The 20,237-nt window shown below is 36.5% G+C and overlaps 1 protein-coding gene across 1 annotated transcript in view; it reads right to left on the bottom strand.

Moving 5' to 3' along the window:
- LOC104513504 (1,4-alpha-glucan-branching enzyme-like) overlaps positions 1-20,172 on the bottom strand; it is a gene marked incomplete at both ends in the record, with an annotated part of 43,273 nt that extends 23,101 nt beyond the window's left edge. The window contains 4 exons of the mRNA XM_010156885.1: positions 10,653-10,824; positions 14,169-14,279; positions 16,605-16,703; positions 20,045-20,172. Of these exons, the coding sequence (XP_010155187.1) occupies positions 10,653-10,824; positions 14,169-14,279; positions 16,605-16,703; positions 20,045-20,172 (510 nt within the window). The remainder of the gene's footprint in view (positions 1-10,652; positions 10,825-14,168; positions 14,280-16,604; positions 16,704-20,044) is intronic.
- Between the last annotated feature and the right edge of the window lie 65 nt (positions 20,173-20,237).

The raw sequence follows: 20,237 nt of genomic DNA on the forward strand, positions 1-20,237 counted from the left end.
CATAATATACATTTACACAGTATTTTGGTACCTGTAAGCAGCTAGCACTCTCGTTATGCTAGCTGACATGAAAGAAAAAAAAAAACCTTGAGTTTTGGAAGTCCACCCAGTTCAGACCTCTGCACTTCCATTTCAAGCAATACATTACATACAATTCCTCACTTTCCAAGATGGTAGCAGCCATTATGCACTAAAATAAATAACCAGTCACAAAGTAAGGAACAAAAAGCTCAGCCTTAACTTTTCTGTTTGTTTTTTAAAGGCCATATATGCATATTCCCCCAGTCTTAGAAAGAACACATGCACAAAAGACACCTTTGCAGAAGTCTACAGTAAAGGAAAAATGAAAAGGTGTTTTAAGTGCATGTCACAGCCCCAACATTTGTACTTTTCACAAATTTAAGGAGTACCAGGTAAACGGTGGAAAGCACAATACTGATCCAACACTGTGTGTTAAAACAGATTAGAATTTTCCTTTAGGTTTCCCTTTTTTAGCATTAATATTTTGAAATCAGATCATATGAAGACAAAGGCTGTGAGCTTAGGCTGCACAAAGAGCTGACCTATAATACAACCATCAAGATGACCCAGGCTTTCCCACAACATTTTATTTTGTATTAATAGTTAGCCTGACCAAAAAAACCAATGAGTTTAAGGGAGCTGTTGCATACTTTATGGACTATCAAGAGTGTCTTAACAGATTACTTCTAAATGGTATCTCTAAAACAAGCTCGTTAAGAAGCTAGTCAATGGAAATAGCTTGCTTGCAGGGCCTGCTCTGAATTTCACAAAAAGATCTGAGGAGCTATCCCAACTGAGTAAAAATTCTGGGCTTCTGGATTTAAGAAGACACTGCTAGCACTCTTGGCTTTATGAATAATCCTCTGTTCCCCTTGTGATGTTTAGTCACTTGTCCTCTTTCTCCTCCAGCCCTGAACTTTAATGTAATACATTTAGAAAGAAGTCATCTTTTATATTCAACAAGACATTCCAATTCAGAAAGGTACATGTTCCATTTGCAAAAGAAGAAATTCTGTTCAGCCAAAACTAATTTTACCCTCTTCCTAAACTCCCTTTTTAATTTACTCCACTATAAATTCCTCTTCTCCCTTCTTCAGAGCTTACTAAAAAGCAGCTCTATATTCATACACAAGATTAACCTCATAACACTTAACCCTGAAGTAAAACTAAAATACCTCATTTTCGCCATATTTTTATCGATTTCCATGAGCTCACGGAAATAATTTACCCTGAATTATGTACAGGAATGCATCCTTTTAGCAGGAAAGATAAAGTGACTGTCTTGGGTTAATGGAGCCTGCAGCTCCACTCCAATACCAACCTGATTGCGTGCCCCCTCCACCCCCACGTTCTCCTGGCCTGCCTTCTACCTTGCTCGCGTTTCCTCCCTCCAACACCGATACACAGCTACCTTTCTCTGACTGCTACTATAAAAAAAAAAAGCTTTCTTCCATTAAATTTCTTGACACATGAAAGCACACTAAACCGGTTATTCAGATTTTCTTTTTGTAAACTTCAACAGGTTTACAATAATTTACAAGAGAAATGTACTCCAAATCAAAGCATATAGTCTACACTGGCAGTGATAAATTCTAGTGACATCTGAAGCCTGCAGAGATTTAAATTTCAAACTGAAGATCTCAAAAGACATCCGAGAGACAGGTCAACATTTAGAAAGGATGTTTTAATATGCTTTACACACTGCAGAACACTTCTTATGAAAATTTGCATAGGAAATACCTTGCCTCTTGAAGATCAATACAAAATCAACTACACTGTTCTTCAGATTCCCGTAAATTTCTGAGTGAGTGTCAGATTCATGTCCTCAGAACATTAAGACAATAAGCAGATTTTTAGCTAATAAATAGGGCTTGTGAAAACAAGAAGTTGTTGAACTCATAAAGGCATCTTTTCTTATTCCAAAGTCATCACAAAGTGTTATCTCAGTTTGAATCACACTGATTTGGGGAATTAATGACACTACTGAGATGAACTCATTTCAAATTACCACAACTGCACACATTAAAATCCAAATTGGAATGTATGCCTAAGGATCTATTATTCAGACTTTACTAATACAAAATGTCACCTGCCCAGTCATGTCTCAAAGCAACAAACCCTTATGGAGTAACATGTGGGGTCTAATTCTATTTGGCTCCACATTGCCTGAAACCAGTCTGAGAAAGAACAACGCGTTGCCAAAGGTCGGGTTGATGATTAACAGATTCTTATGCATGCTCTTACACCAGCTCACTATAGTTTCATGTTGCTAAATAACTTGATTGGGATGTAACAGAAAAATGCAGCTTGTGTCACCTCTCTCTCTTTAAAAGCCAGCCTACAAAGTAAAAATCAGGAAGAATTTTTTTGCTCTTTGGAAGACTGTTGGGGACAAAATAGATCCATTTTTCTCTCAGCCATGCAATTGCTGAGCCCTTTCCAGATTACTGAGTACAGATAGACTGCAAAAAGTAGCAGTAAAACACAGCCGGGTGTGGTAAGAGGCTGCTGTAGCTTCTTTTCAGCAGTGGGAACTTAAAATGAGCACTGATAAATTATCAGCATCAAACTGTATGAAGAACAGTGAGTAACAGGGAGAGAAAAAAACCAAAATCTTTAATGTTAGCAAAGTATTTACCACTGTTTGAATGAGGCATGCTTACCCTTTTTCCCTGCTCTTACACACAAAGTGCTTGCACAGATTTAGTTTTTTTATCAGGCAGACTGCTTCTGTAGACATCTGGCATCCAGGAAATAAGCAGCCTCCTGCACTAAGCAAGTCAATTAGTGATGTTCGTAAACTAGAAACTAAACCTTACTCTGCTTTGTGACAAGGCAAAAGCCAAGTTCTATGTGAAAACTGCATTTTATAACATTAATTTACTGAAGAAGGTACAACAGAGCGGGGGGGAAAGCCAAACAAGCCCACCATGTCTCAAAAAGGCAAGTGATAATTAATTTTTTTGCAATCCAAATGGAGACTAGGATGCTGGATTCCAGTCTTATCTACAGATCCACTTAATATTTACACAAAAATCTGATTTTTTTTTCTCTTCTTTTAAGTTTTGCACTGCATGTTCCAACCAAGGACCCAGAGTGTTAGAAGCCAAGCTCTAGCTACAATTGCAGTCAATCACTCCGAATACATGCAGCAATGAACCAAACCTTCATGTGTCCGTAAGACAGCCACATACATGTCCCTAAAACTGCTCTCTACTAAGAAGAGGGAACTAGGTAGATTTTTTGTTCTCTGAAAATGCGTTATGAACAAAACCATCACACAGGTATTTGTACATACCTTACAATGTCAAGGCTCTTTTAAAGCCCCAACAGCAAACAAAGGGTCTATAGGATGAACCAAGCTTTATAGAATTTTTAGATTAATTACAATATAAAACATTTTAAAGCACTTCAAGACTATATAAAATAGAAAACATTCAGAGAGTTTTGCTTCAACACAAGTTAACCAAAGCATAGAAAGTGTAAGATGACTATACCTAATTGCTTAAACACTTAATTAAACATTGAGCAAAGTAACCTTTATATATAAATATATGCAGATACATTGAAAATCTACTTACATGTATTATCAAAATTTACATAAATGATCAACACTTCCATACTAACAGGCAAGAATATTCTGTCCTCTACAAAAATCTGAATGTTGGACAACATCTGAAGACTAATAAAAAGAGTTTCTTATTTACAAATATATGTATTTATATGCCAACTCCCAATAGATTTGAGATACATTTTTAAACACAGAGCTTTTACTACAGTGGTTACATTACAATTTAAAACCAAACAAAACAAAGGAGTCAAACTGAGATAAATCTATTGGGTTTTAATATATTTAAATTCAAGGTGAATAAATTGAAAACAAAATATAATTTAAAATATTGTAGTCTTCAGATTTATCTTTAGCTACAGAGTATGTTTTTTTCTTTTATAAAAGAAAGCTAAGTAAAACCAACTAATGCCATCTGTATATAGATTAATTTCAGTTTACTGAGAAGAGTTTCTGAACTTTGTAGCCATGGACAAGAAAAACCCTGAGAGGTCTGAAAGGACAGAGTAACAGCCACGCCCTGCAAAGTGAGAAGATCCAGAAGATGTGAAAAAAAAGATTTTCATAACAACATGACTTGACAGAACTTCTGTAATAAATCATATTTTTGAATGCTTGAATAGAGAAATTACTCCGAAAGCTTGTGCTGAGAATGTGAAGCTGCGGTATATAAAGTTGTGCTATATAGAGACCTATTAGCGCGGCTGTTTTTCAGAACAGCAATAAAGCAAAAATGAAAGCTATCATACAAACAGAAGTGGAACTTCTGTTTCTAATGTAACTTCAATATATTTATTGTTCTTCAGCAAGTCCTCACACATCATAAGAGCTATTGTATCAGCAGACCAGATTGTATGCACTCACACATAGTGACAGAAGAGATGTTACAAGTCTGAACTGTGAGCTGTACAAATCATACAAGATGCAAGGCAACAGATGGAATCTTAAGAACAAAGCTTGAGACATTATAGCACAAGTCTCCATAACAGTATCACCATGGTTAAATGATGGTGCTATGCATAACAATAAAGAAAACCCAACCCTGCAGTTCCCAAAATAACTTAACTTAGGCTTAAAAATCAAAATCTTTCTAAATCAGTAACAGGAAAAAACCAGCTGGAAAACTAATCACCCTTAAAAAAAAAAAACAAACAACAAACAACCCACCTCGTACCTGAAACACCGTGTCAGAATGGCTTGGTGTACTACAACTTCCCTCAGCTGATAACACTGGCCTATCGGACACCCTGCAGTCTTAGGAACAAACTAAGCACCAAACATCAGCACTACTCTGAAAGAAAAAAAGGAGTGCCACACACAACAGCTACATCAATTTAGATGATGCTCTCTTCCACCCTGGAAAATCCTACCTGGATTTCAATCCCTGAACACAGTTGGGAATCAGTTGATTCCTGAGCAGTTTTGTGGATGCTGCTGACTACGAAGGCTTCTGTTTCTAGGTTCCTGACGTGAGAAGCCATAGTGTGGACACTGACACACCACCACACACATACAGACCACTGCTAGTAACCATTTTATTTATTTATTTAAACAACACACACACACACACGTATGGAGGTTTCTTCCCTATCCTCTCAAGAAGAAGTACAATGAACTGCCACAGAAGATTTCCAGTATCTGGACACACTTGATTTGTGAATAGAAGGTGGGACAGAAGGAAAACTAGGTTTGTGTGTATCGCTTTTCTCCCTGTCGCTCTGATGTGCTTTGAGACAAACTTGATATCTGCACTTGCTTAATCAACTCTCAACCAACAAGATTATAAGTCTGCACCTCTCAACCTTCCAGAACACACTCTCAAAGCAATTACCCAAGCCTCATCTGTCTGTTTGGATTCTTTCCCCTGGCACTGCCCACCCCAAGTTGTGAATGGGGCCTACAGGGTACTACACAACCAAGTTTTAAGTGGTCTATCACTGCAGAACAAGAAGTCTATGACAAACTGTAGGTAAGATTTCAGATTGCACCCTTCTTGTTTTCTGTCTTAAAATGAAGGTAATTGTTTGTCAGACTGACATAGAATTAAAGCACCTGGCAGAAGTGGCAGCACAGAAACCACATTTGCCAGGTATACTAGGTAAGCATGTTAAGAATGACTTCCAACTACGTATCCTAATCCACAGCCTTTACTGGCTGAGCAATTCAAGGCTGATTATCAAAAGGAATTGACTGTAAGGAGCTGGTTTAAAGAGCATTTGCTTTTGCTAGGCCATTTTTTAGATCATGGTCTAAAAAGCGGTACTGTAACCAGTGCACAGGAGTAATAAGCATAAGAAAGTGTACAGAAAAGGTGTAAAAATTTGAAGTGATTTGCTTGCAACATGTGTAAGAAAACAAAACCCCCTTAGGTTTAAACTAAATATCCTTGCTCTTGATACAATTTATTTTTCAACCAGAATAGGTAGCAATAGAAGTAGTATTCCAGATTCTGTTAAAAGTAATAGTCCCATTTATATTGCATTTTATGTTTAGTATTTTTATTCCTAATTTTTTAATTAACATTCTTAAAGTAAATTGTACACACATTTCCCACCCTGATATTGGCAGTGCTGAAAACGTTTTTGCACCATTCCATCTCTTGTTCGTCAGTATATTTTCAAAAGCCTTATGTTACAAAATCACCCAGTTACAATAAGTAAATAAATGAAAAAACCCTGAAGTTTCCTCTCTCCAAAATACTCAAAGGAATAATTATGCATAGCATTTTATTTTATTTCCAAGGCCAAAGAGAGAACAAGTTTTCTTCATACCAAACCTTTAAAGAAACTGGTTTACTGCATCCAAAAAAATCCTAAGCATGAAGTAGATAGACTACTTCGTAAATGAATTAACAAGTGGGAACAGGAAGCTTTACACATAAATTTGGTATCAGTGAAACAGAGGTAAACGTCAACCCAAACAGTAACACCATCAGTCAGTGTCCATGATTGCAAAAAAAAAGTTCTAGCTACCGCAAATCATTTCCTAGCTTCTATATACATTTTAAAAAACATTGTTTAGCAGAGAGAGAGACTTGGTCTCCGGAGTCCTAATTAAGAGTTGTTTTACTACAGAAAAGTCATGAAAGATAGTGCTAGGGGTTCATGTAGGAACTAATCTCCATTTAAATCAATAGATTTGAGTTTAAGCCAATTTGAAATGAAAGAAAGCAAGAAAAGATTGTTAGCAAGCTGAAAAGATATTTATACTCTACAGTGGTATAAGAGAGTAAATACTTATGCTATGAAGGATCCCAAGGAACTAAAATGCTATTAAAAGGTCCCTTGAATGGGATCTTAGGCCTATTCTAGCAGATGCCCTTGCTTGTCTAAATCTAGACAAACAGATATATCTTGCAGCATAAGGAGAGAACATGGAAATGAGCTCACTGAAGACCTGGCACAGCTCTTCCGTGAGTCCTGCAAGGTTTCCTGTGCAGAGCACAGGTAATGAGCAAGGGAACAGGAAAAGATCTAAATCACCAAAAAACTCCACAAAAAAACACCCCATTTAAAGGAAAGGAACAGTTACACTTGTCTACAGCTTTTCTTCAGGGGCAGGAAGGAAAACAGCCAAAGGAAAATGAAGGGATGTACAGAAGGATGCTCAATTTTGTACTTAAGTTCAACTATTATTTCCAGGAAATACATGAGTGCCCACATACATGTAGTTAAACACTGTCCAGTGGGTAACAACAGTGGCTGCTTTATTTACAGGGTAAGATCAAAACATACCTGTAGTATTGTAGAAGTCTTGTAACAACTTCTGTTGGTCCTTGCTTAACAATTGAGGAATTAGATTCAAATGTTAAGTCTTTTTGTTATTTTGTAGGGAGTTAAATCGACAATAAATAATTCTAGTCAGATACAGGGTTTTTATTTCAGATGTGTTTTCAAATCCTCACATTAGAAAGGGCAAAGATCTAGGTCTCCAAATATTTCTCTGCACACTTTTCTGGTTTTAATTAAGTTCATATTAAATGCACATTGTATGTCTATCACAACAATTACAAACAAAAATACTTGAGTACGAGTAGAAGTCTTTCCCTAATAAAATTATTTCCACCATTTCATACAGGCACACATTAAGAATGCTTGGGGATTTCTCCTTAAGTGTCATTTAGTTTAGACAATCAAGCACATATTGTCTATGTCAACACCTTTGTGGAACCTTAGCTGTGGAAGAGGAAACTCTTAAGAAGCATCACCTGTGCCCCTAATAAAGCATTATGCAAAAGAGCTTGTAATTTCTCTGATTTGCTAAAGTGGTATGAAATCTTTTGACCAGTACTGGCCAGTCTCAGTATTAAACACTCTGCCTAAAACAGGAGTTGGGCTGAACAAACTACAGCTACATTAGGATTGTTGCTCCCTACCTGCTTTGAAAGCAGAGTATTTAGACACAGCACAAATCTCAAAACAATTGCTACTTTTTTACCATTAAACAACCTGGCCTTCCAGAGTGTCATTCACTACCCCAGGACGTTTATCACTGTCATGCTCATTTTCAGCCAAGCATATGGAGTTTTTCCCTTTCTAGGTTAAGTCTTCCATGCCAGATGGGCACTTGAAGCCCCAGAGATTACTTGCAAAGCTGCACAGAAAACTGAAATACAAACTGGAGAGAAGAAGCTCCCAATGGTTTGTGTTACAAGGGAACCAATTTAATGAAATGACAAAACTTTCCTATTCACATTTAAGTTTGCATACATCACTGATTGTCTATATTGGGATAGAAGCAATTGTGAAGGAAAATAAAAACCTTCAGCAAAAATTAAACATCCAAAAACATGAAAAATAAACAGTCTGGGATTTCTGTAGCCTGTCCAGTGTGAAAAGTGAGAGAGGTGGGGGAAAGGCACAGTGTTTGGTGTTCAGTGGGGCACAACTTCTCCCAACAGGGGTCTGCTTGCACACATGTACACATGTAGTACAAATGATACTCCAACACAGGTGTAATTAAGTACTATTCCAGATCTTCAAAGAGAAATTCCAGGATACATTTGAGAACACAGATTTTGACTTCTGATACAGTATTTTTCAGGAGTGGTTTGTTTTTCCTTAAAGCGAGCAAAGGATTGAGAAAGGAGTGTGTTGCTTTGGTGTCTCTGTTTTCAGAAAAAGAAGGTACAAGATATTTATGGAAGGACATAGGGAAGCACAAAGGCACCTCATGTGCCTTCTTGCAGGTGTTGGGAAAGGAGATTTCCCCTCTTTCCTCCATCCCAGAGGAGGCTTCTCTTCCTCACCCTTGACAGTCCCTCAAAACTAAAAGGTAAAGAACTCATTTGTCACTGTATTTGCTTAACCAGACAGCATGCTGCAAGTGCATTTTAAGTACACCAGACTGGAAGCATACTGAATTTATATGTTTTCTCCTCTAACATTTATTACAATCTTTTCACCTTTTACATATAGCAAAAATTGCAACATAGTTGCTGAAACATGTGCAGTACTCAATGATATACAATATTAATTGCTCAATCAACCTGCATTGGCACACTGGATTTAACATGCCACATTGAATTACTGATCATTTTTCTAACCTTACCAAGTCATTCTGGGGCAGACACATCTGCAGTTTAGCTTGCGTATTTTTTAAACACCTGCTTCCTTAACTACTGCAGCATCACTAGTTTGAACGGAAGCACACAACGTCATGCCTTGCACATTTTGATGCCTGACTACACACTTCACAGATGTTTATTTCATTAATGTTTCTTTAAGCTTAGGAAAAATTTCTGCATTTTATTGGAAACAATTTTTTTTACTAGCATACCATGCACTGAATTGATATGTTCTGTGCTGAATTAAAGTTACTTCAATTCTTTTAAAGAAAACCCACAAGCAAAGTATCTAATTTTTTGAGTGTTCTTCTAATATCAAGGCAGAGAATCTGTATCAAAAGATAGCCTTACATCAAACACCACCTTTATCTTATTAACATTCTCCAGTTTTTAATCAGAAATACATATTTGTAAATATAATATAATGGAGGAAGGGCAATATTCACCCAACAATATCCTTTAACTTGATAATGTAAAACACCAATAAAAACTGAAGGTAATGTTAGCTAAAACTTATACGACTGATAAGCTAATAGCTGTCAAACCCCTGTTGTGGTCCCACATTTTACCTGATGGATCAAACCGCACAATTTCCATGTGTGTTGTTTGTCCCATAAGACTATCACAACTGCTATACAGAACATGTCACACCAGATTACAGAACTGTGATTTTTACTATAAAGTAAGTATTATTTTGCACAGAAATTACGGCCGGAGAATATGGTGAAGAGCATAAAGCATAAATTGTTTCAGCATTTTGTATAAAACTAAGAAAAACAGCACAACTTTTAAGACAACTGCAGCCTTTACTGTAACTTGCTCATTAAATAACTCCTGGACATTGTTGTAGTAATAGTGCTCCGGAAGCAATGCAAGATTTCTATTTTACAGCTTATGCCTTATGCACAAGAAGAAAGTATTGCTAACTCTTACTATCTCCCTGCTTCCATAGCAGGATATGCTTCCTTATCTCTAGCATTAGTCCTTGTTTACCTCATTAAGCCCCTGCTCTTCACTAAGAAGCCATGAAATATCAATTAACTAATTCCACATTACTTCCTGACAACTAATAGCAGAAATAACCACAGAGCTATCTTTAGTAAATTCACTGTTACCCTAAAAAGTTTAAGAGAGTAGAACAGAGATGAAAGACAACCCAGCTATGTAAACAAAGCCCGCCAACATCAAAGTTGCAGAACAAGTTAAGACACTAGTGAGCTGTAAATCAAGAGTATCCTGATCTACAGCTTACCTTGTTTTTAAAAGTTATTTCTGTTACAATTAGGAACCACATTGATTTTATTTTCTTGTCTTATAATACATCTTACAGACAGAAAAACAATGTATATTACCTTTTGTATTAAATCTTTATAAAAGCATTTATGCTCAAAACTTCAGCATTGTGATAAATACTGTGGATGTAAGATTATGTCAGATCATTTTATTTCCCTGCCAAGCATTCTGTAGATGAGAAAATGAGTTCCTACGATTACTTACCCATGAAGTTCAGATAGCTCTCTCCTCCAAGTGCATGAGTAATGAGACGAATCATTTTATGAAGCTGTATTCCACGATCAATAACTGGAGTAAGAGGTGAGAGCACACTCATGTTTGTATACATCTCTGCATCCATCAGTCGAAACGCCAGTGTCTTGTCACCAACAAGCGCCTATAACAGTTCATAAAAAAAGTGAAAACCATCCTTCTGGTGTACTAGAAAAGTTTCTAATGTATCGTTTTAAAGCAGGCACCCTATATCGTAAGGGAAGGGCTTGGATTGTCGAGGACACGGCTCAGTGTGCACAACCTAGTCCATGTTCACAAGGAAAACATCCTGCCACCACTGATGAAGTCACAGCGACCCTGGCTTCCAATGAGTGCAACTTGGTACTGTGTGAAGTGTAGTCGCATGGGCGTGATATATACAATCTGCTGCCAGAAAGAGCAAGTACGTAAATTGAGGCAGGGACGTCTTTGAGCTGAGCCTTGACTGGATGCCTGACCCAACCATCTGTTTTACCTTGCAACCCTCCATGTGGTTACTGGGGCTCCTTGCACCAAAGAGCATGGGAGTCTATGATCAATAAGATAATAGCTGTCTAACCCCTGTCGTGGTCCCACATTCTACCTGATGGATCGAACTGCACAATTACTTTGAGAACCTTTTTGCCTACAGATATCAAATGCAAATTACTTAGTGTCAACTCCATAAGCCACAAGTGAACTACTATTTTGGAACTTTTATAGAAAACACAGAAAATATGAAAGCAAACATCTCAAGTAAAGTTCCCGGTGTGCACAAATAAAGGAGAATTAACAACACTCCTGATTTAGAGATGCAGAGTGAATATGAAACGTTCGTTTATATGCAATCAAGAACGTACTTGGTTTTCTGCGACTTCACACAAGAAAGAAAAACAAACTAGTAATTCTGTCTAAAAACAGTGACTGAATTACCAAGTTGCTAGTGTTTACTGTTACGTAAGAAAGGCCACACTAATGCTATGTAACAAGGATTATTCTAATATATTAACATTCAGGTTGTTGAGAATATTTTAGAGTGTTTATACATGAATAGCTAATTTTTGTTCAATTAGCCCAATTCTCATTTTATACTCTAGCATGAAAACTCACTAGATTCGAGACAGATGTGTTGTTAACGGGTGTAGCTGAAAAGCAAAATTATCCTTTAGTTTTCCATCCAACAGTATAACAGCACATATAGATGATTCACTCAAGTAAAAAAATGATCTTTTGGAAAAAAAAATTCATATGCAACAATGGCACAACTGAAGACTACAATGAACAGCTGCAAGGAACAACTCTTCTCTGCACTCAGAATGTGGCATTGGTTAGTGTCATATAATGTCCCCATATCTTTTCATTAGAAGAGAAAGTAAGTGTTCACTATTCATGTTTTCTATGCTAGCCATGACTTTATAAACTGTTATCCTTCCCCCTTCAATGATATCTGCCTGAAGGTTCTTAGTGTATTTAGTGCTCTTCATATGAAACCCAATCTACAGATGCTATTATTCTTAGTAATTCCCTCAATCACATCTTTCCAGTTATGCTGTATATCCTTTGAGATACAGGACCAAATCTGCCTCCAACATTCAAGATGCACACAAACCATGGAAGACTAGAGTGGCATACTGATTATTCTTTGCTTTACATTCCATTCATAATAATTCCAGTACTGTACCTGCTTTTCTGACAGCTACAAGCATTGAGTTGCTCTTTTCACACACTTCTTGTAACCACCCATATTCTGGCTAGTAAGTCATAGCCCATTGTAATACATGAGAATCTAGAACTATTTCAGCCCCTCAAGTATGTCAAGACTGAATTCTACCTATACTCCCATTTTGTTTCCCTATCCTACTTCTCACATACCATCACTTCAAGACCGATACTGGGCTGCTGGATCGTGTCCAGAGAAGAGCAATGGAGCTGGTGAAGGGTCTGGAGCATAAATCCTGTGAGGAGTGGTTGAGGGAACTGGGGTTGTTTAGCCTGGAGAGGAGGATACTCAGGGGAGACCTTATTGCTTGTTACAGCTACCTGAAAGAAGGGTGCAGAGAGGTGGGTCTTGGTGTCTTCTCCTAAGTGACAGGTGATAGGACAAGAAGAAACAGCCTCAGGTTGTCCCAGTGGAGGTTTAGATTGGATATTAGGAAAAAATTTCTTCACTGAAAAGGTTGTCAATCATTGGAATGGGCTGCCCAGGGAAGTGGTTGATTCACCATCCCTGGAGGTATTTAAGAGGCTTGTGGACAACGTGCTCTAGGGACATGTTTAGTGGTGGTATTAGCAGTATTAACAGTTGGACTTGATGATCTTAAATGTCTTTTCCAAGCTACGAGATTCTACAATTCTTGTGTATGTCTGCAGTTGTCTTTATAATATTTTAAATTCAAAATAAATAGATCTTCTTCCCAAGTATGACATCCTAAACTAAAAATACATAGTGATATGAAAAATAACTACAGTGATTAAATCCAGCATGAAATAAAAGAACAGCAACAATAATATTACATGTCATGCTTTAGGATGAAGAGCTAGCTTTTATAAAAGCAAATAATCACAGAATAATATGCATTACCAAGTAACACCTGAAGTTCTTTATCAGAATGCCACTCTTCTCTCATGCCTTAAGTGAACACTGTCTAACAGTCTGAGGTAAGTATGGGAATAGGAATGCAAAAATGAAGCTGATAAACTCAGAATTCTCTTTTTAAATTAAAATAAAGGCCTTGTTGTGGCCACTGTTTACTTTTATTATAGAATATAATTTAGTATAGGAAATAGAATATTAACCTCTATTATGTAGAGAAAAGAGTGGAAGGTAGGTTACTTGGAAAAAAAAAAATCTTTTTTCTAACAAGAGCTTGAAGTTCCTAATTTTAAACTTTTCAACAACCATTTCAAAGATTGTAGGAAAATCAGTGTTATACAAACTCATCATTACTTTTGAACTTCTCTGTATAAAGAACCATCACAATTACTGTGTTTTGAACCAAACTGTTAATATTTCATTTGGAACTCAAAAGAGAATGTCTGCAATCCTTTCAGAGAGGAATACAACAGTCACAAACACTGTTTTAGTGAAAGAATTAGTTAAGATGTTGTTTATCATAAATAGTGCTCCAGCTCACTTTATGGAAATCAGATTTTCAGAAGTATGAATTGTATGCCTTCTTATGTCCTAAAACAGGCAATCAAAACAAAAATCAAGGACTCATTTCTTAAAACAAAACTGAAAAATAACACCACCCACCCACTCCACACAGGACTCCTTTATTAAAAAAAAGGATCAAATCAGAACAAACAAACAAACAAAAAAGCTCATAAAAACCCATCAAAAATCCCACTAGTCCAGATCTACCTCCCTCTGAAACTGTTGCCTAACCTTCTCAATTCTTGCCTTGTTTTTGAAAGCCAAAACGCACCAAACTTCTAAGACTCTTCCTTTTACTTGCTTATATTTATATGAACAACCTGATAAAATACCTGGTCGTGACTCTCTGCATACGCAATGTATTTCTCTTCATACCGTCTGTTTGTCAATGTATGCACAATATTGCCCATATTCCAGTCTTCATCTTTCAGTTCCTTAATTATCTGCAAAAATAAAGATCATTGAAAGGTTATGGCTATTTTAACTAAAAGTACATTACTACCTTTCATTCTCTTTGCACAGAAAATTCCAATGGATTGTGAACTGTATTTCTTTAACTTTCATTCCCAAGCTTTGAACCTACGAGCTTTATCTGATAATCCAAAGAAAGTTTTTTGTTTTGAATTCCACCACATAAAATATAATAACTAGAACACTTTGCTTCTCCTGTACTTCCACGCATAAGCATGGACAACAGGACTTGCCAGCTCTCATGTGAATCCTCCAATACAGTGGATAATGTGACTGATAGTAGCTGCAAGAAAGCAAAAGTGGGAGGAACTAAGTGGGCACACATCTACCTACAAACAATACTGAAAAGTCCTGTATTTCAAGCAATGCTGGTACACGCCAGCTTTTGACTATAGCTTTGCTGTGGTGGTGAAGGGATGACTGCAAGAGATCACCAGGCTGTTGCTATGAAGTAAACAATAACCCGAGAAGGTGCTTAGCCCAGAGACTTGCACATTCCCCTGATCTGTGCATTCCTGGTCTGTTCCAAGTGAGTTTCAATGCCAAAGCTTTGCAACGCAAAACAAGCTTTACATTTTTGCCATGCTAGCTCCTGGAGATCTTTCAGGTTTTAAACTGATTTTAGGAAGTTGCCTAGAAAACTTAAACCAATACATACTTAAAAGGAGAAAAATGAGAGCAAGCAGTCTAGGGCAGTTTAATAAAAGGTGATAGACCATTTCTAAACTTTCCCCTACAATGGTTTCAGCTTTATTTTTTGCCTCAAGGAATGTGGTAAACTATGTGCATTGCCCTCTTTCTCTAACTCAAGGTCTTCTGTGGCGGTTGCTTATTTGCAGTTTCCTTAGCTAGAAGCTTCCTGCCTGCATCACCCTATGTCTTTGCAAAATCAACACATTCCTAAATAACTGGAGTCTCCTGGGAAACATTCTACACTATCATAGCTGACTTCACACCCAGCATCTCATCAGCGTGCCAAGCATCCACCTGCTGTCCCATGTTAAATAAATGCTTAGGCTGGAAGACTATATTTTTTTTTTTGTTAAAGAACAAAACTTACTGCAGTATAGATATGTTTTCTCTCCTAGTATTGCACATGAAAATAAGTAGACCATATCAGAGATTGCTAGATTACATTATCCACCTTTTGCCCTTGTACAATTCTACAGTCTGGTTTTTTTTTTCTTTTGTAATATGAACTCGACCACTCACATTTTGCCTACCTAGGAAATTGCTCATCTTTGCCTGTCCTCAAGTGCAGTAGTGGAGTTGAAGGTGTAAGGAAGAAAAAAAAGCCATCACAAGGTCATTCTTATTACTACAAAAATATGAGCCCTCACTGCATTCCAGATCTAAATTACACACCCCAAAGTCTACTGATGCCATCCCTGTTGGAAAAGCTGGCATTTATCTTCCAAATGAAAAGAGGTTTCAAACCTTTTTTTTTCAAATCGGCCCTCAACCTCCTAGTTAGAAATGTGAAAGACGCTGAAGGTAAGTTAATTTGCTTTTTATTTTAAGCTGTTCACTATATTTATTAAAGCATTAGTGTTTATATAAAACATTTATTGTTTTCAGACCATCATGACAGCCTGAGAGATTTGGATACGATCTACTACCCAACTGGAACATGTTCTCCAAATCATCAGCAGAAGCCTTCTGAGATAATTTAGTGGTTTATTCCTTTTCTTATGATTTTCTATATTAAGGGAATGGTGACTGTCGTAGTCCATGTTTATTAGTATGTTATTGTTTCCTTGAACATCATTTACAGATTTTCATTATTCTTTTTGTAACTCCACTACACCGACTGCTGGTGTTTGTATAATTCACTTGCATTTACTTTGGTTATACTTATAGCTCCATACTCAATTCTAATTACTATGCCAAATTTCAGGTAAATTCCTTGCAAGCTTATGGGGTGGGGGTTTTATATACATATGGTTAAATACTTATCTACCTGTTCACATTCACTACACACTTCATATGCTACAGCTGTTGCAAGACAAGTTATTTCAAACAAAATGAGTCTATGTGTATTCTACGAAGAAAAGCAGTATCAGCTAGACTGCAAAGAATAGCCTCTCAGCTTACCCATCTTCTGAAACCTACATGAACCTGAATCTCTTCTTTCAGCCACTAGTACCTGCACTCATGCTTGTCAGAATTTATTTTAAGATGACATTAACAGAAAGGAGAGTAAAATTTGTCAGTAGGATTCAAAAATGGTTTTGTGTATGCACAGGTAGAGAAACATCCCACTCTGAAGAGCTGAACTTACTTTTTCAAGTTCTCACCTGTATCCACTTATCTGGAATAGCCATGGCTAGTCGATAATCAAATCCCCCTCCTCCCTCTGCAACAGGACGACAAAGAGCTGGCATTCCAGAAACATCCTGAAGTTTAAAAACCCCACAACATAATTTGCATAACATTGTAATTTATTACTTCTAATTTTCTAACATACAGCAATAAGTTACACAAACAAAGTAAACAGCTTCACAAATTGACCTGGGTAAGGAAGAAAAAAAATAACACACACAAAAACCCCAACCATGATGAATGATTACTACACCTAGATCTGCTGTTTGAAAGCAAAAGTTAAAGGGAAAAGCATTATGACTTTTCTCAAATACTTCACTACACAATATTTAACAGAGTGGGTATTTGAGGGGAAAGAGAGCTCAGTAGATGTACGATTTGAAATAATTATCTCTCTTCAGCTCCAAGTAATAATAGAAAGTAGTCAATGAAAGAAAAATTAAACCTTCATTTTGTTTATTGATATTTTGTACAAAGAATGGCATAAAAATAAACGACGCAATATAAAGCAGAGTAAGGAAGAACAATACAATCTCTCCTTTTCTAAATACACAAAACCAAAACTATTGAAGCAGCTAGCCCTAGAAAGTGACATGCTCTTACTGAGTAATTTTCCACTTTTATACTGATGGACATTGATCATTCTTAAATTCACAATTCAAACTTCTTAAAATATTTATTTTGCCATAATATTAGCCAATTGTGTCATATAGCTTTTTTTTCCTCTAAAGTTAACTTATATGTGTAGAAAATGCAAATCTCCAGTAATTGCAAAACATCAAACATCACTCAATTTAATAAAATCATGTCAGTGAGAAGCCATTCCACTACAATGGTTACGGATTAACATACTCCTCTTGCATCTACACAAGAGAATTTATGGAATTAAATTCTGACTACAACCAAGACTTAGTTAGGAAGCTTATTCTGGTTTTCTGAATTCAATCCAGTTTTCAATCCAATTGCTGCATTAGACTAGTGAAAAAGATACTTGCACTTGAAGCTATACATACATACACACACACACATTCCCCACCACCACCACACTCATAAATGAGACCAACCACATCACCACAATGCTCACGGATGGCATCCCAGCAGGTAGAAGGCAGGGCTGCCATCCAGAGGGACCCTGACTGGCTGGGGGAAATCTATCAACAGCAAGCTCAAGGAGTTCAGCAAGGACAATTGTCAATTCCTGTCCCTGCGACAGACCAACCCCCTGAATCCATAAGGGCTGGGCACTGCCAGATGGGGAACAGCTCCTGCTGGAAAGGCTCTGGGCTGACACCAAGCTGAGCATGAGCCAGCAGCCGGCCCTGGCAGCAGAGGTGGGCAGCAGTATCCTGGGCTGTAGGAACAGCAAAGCCAGGACATCAAAGGAGGGAATTTACCCCCATTTACTCAGCAGTCATTAGATCACCCAGAAAGCCACATCCACATTCCACATGCTGTGAACAACAAATAATGAAACAGAATTCCTTTCCAAAGTTTCATATTTTATAAAAGGAAGTTCAATAGCCCTCCTAAATCAGTCTGTTTTTATCTTTTCTGACTAATGCTCTCCCAGTTATGCAGGACAAGATGATCTGAAACAAAAGCCTTTCCCTGTGATGCTAGGATGTCTACCTGGACAAGGTCTGAGTCTGAGATTTAAGTATCTCCCATCTACTTCAGTCACAATTTTGACAGCCAGATTTTTGGGAAATAAAATTCCAAATTCAATTTAGATCTACAGATTTTACCTGAACCCTAGAAAAAATTTCAGTGTTAGACTATTCAGTATGTTTTCAACCAAATGCAAACAGCCAATGCTTAAGCATTGTTCAGACCTCATTTTGAAGTGAGCTGCATATATTTAAAAAAAAAAAAAAACACCACAGCAGTATGGTTTCTTTTTCCTGTTTGGTGTTATACTACTTCAGGCATGATATAATTTTCCATTTTTTCTTCTCATTATACAAAAGTTTAAACACAGCTTTATTTAGAAACTCAAAATGAAAAATAAACATATAGTCAGTAACACCTAAAAGCTTACAAATTACTAAGACAGTGAATACATGAAATATTAAAAACCTCTAAAAACTACCAGTTAAATAATTAAAGGAATTTATTATAATTAGTTATGGCTAAACAAAAACATTTTTCTCACAAAACACTCATTCCATCATCATTATAGGCAAGCAGACAATCTTCACTGCCTTTTGTAATTTTAAATTATGTCAATAGTTTCTCCTTCTGAAATTCTCCTTTAACCATGCAGGACACTGATCAATTTCATATTTTGTGTAGCGACTCCCCCAGGCAGGAACGTGATGTATTGAAACGGAAGCAGTTTCCAATTCAAGCAAGAAAAACTAAAGACACACCTTATTAAAAAAGAACTGTTAGGCCAGGTAATACAAGCAGTCTGAACTCAGAATTTCATTGGTAGGTAGGAATGCTTAGAATTTAAGACTATCTAGAACATTAAAAAATTTTATTTCAAATAAACATACAGCACAATGAAACCATCTCAAGTTTACTTGTAATTGCTCACTAGATGCTGTCTTTGATAGCTTGTTATTAAGCTTTTAGCAGTGTTTGACTATAATATAAAATTTTACTATAAGAAAGAAATGAAATTAAGCAGCATTTTGTTTCCTGAAGATAAATAGGGAACTCTTAAGCAATACAAAATGTTTTATTAAAAATCTGTATAGTTCCTAATGATATCAGATAGATGCAATGTTTTCTTTTAAACAGAGAAGAATTTTTCAAACATAACAGAAAAATCTTCAAAGTTTACATTTTTTTTTAGATAAAGAGTAAATATCAGTGAAAACATGTTCATAGAACATTATTAGTATGAAACACCAGAGCATTAACGATTTCATGTGCCAATAATGTTTGCCAGTCAAAAAAGTTTAATTGATCTCAATCAACTCAAGTAATATAGTCTATTTACTCCCTCAGAAACCTGGCAAAATTTATTACTGAATTTAAATTACCATACACATTCCACATTTATAAATGTATCACATGTATTTTTAAGGGGAATTGTCAATTATGCCATTATAATTCAAAATATGCAAAAACACACTAGGGCTGTTCATCTTTAGTACGATGAATCACTAGCAACAAATGGCAATCATGCAAAAGTAATAAACTAATAAAAACAAATCTCATTACAAGTTCAAGGTGATGAAGGAAAAAAAAAAAGAAATCCCCACATTAATTAATGACCCAATAATGCAGAGAAAATTCCCAAAGTTGTTTTTCCCCACAAGGCAAAGTCTGGCCACTAATTAATATTTCTCAGCTCCTGTCACTCCTTGAATACCCCAAGTGAGACTTGGTAATTAACAGGCAATTCACATCCTAAAGTAAACTAATCAATATTAATGTCAATGAGGATGGCAAATCCTGATCTTACCTCTGCTATGGTTATGCATTCTGGATGCAAGAACTTAATCATGTGGTTGGCCAGCATTAGATAACACAAAGCATCTTCATCCACATGTAGGCCAAAATATTCATTGTAATCTCCACTGAATCCTGTGCCTAATAAGACAGGAAGTTTTAAAGACCACAGCTGGCTGTCTTTTTTTTTAAGAAAACACATATTT

This window comes from Eurypyga helias, unplaced genomic scaffold (genome assembly GCF_000690775.1).
Source record: "Eurypyga helias isolate BGI_N326 unplaced genomic scaffold, ASM69077v1 scaffold11010, whole genome shotgun sequence".
Lineage (NCBI taxonomy): Eukaryota > Metazoa > Chordata > Aves > Eurypygiformes > Eurypygidae > Eurypyga > Eurypyga helias.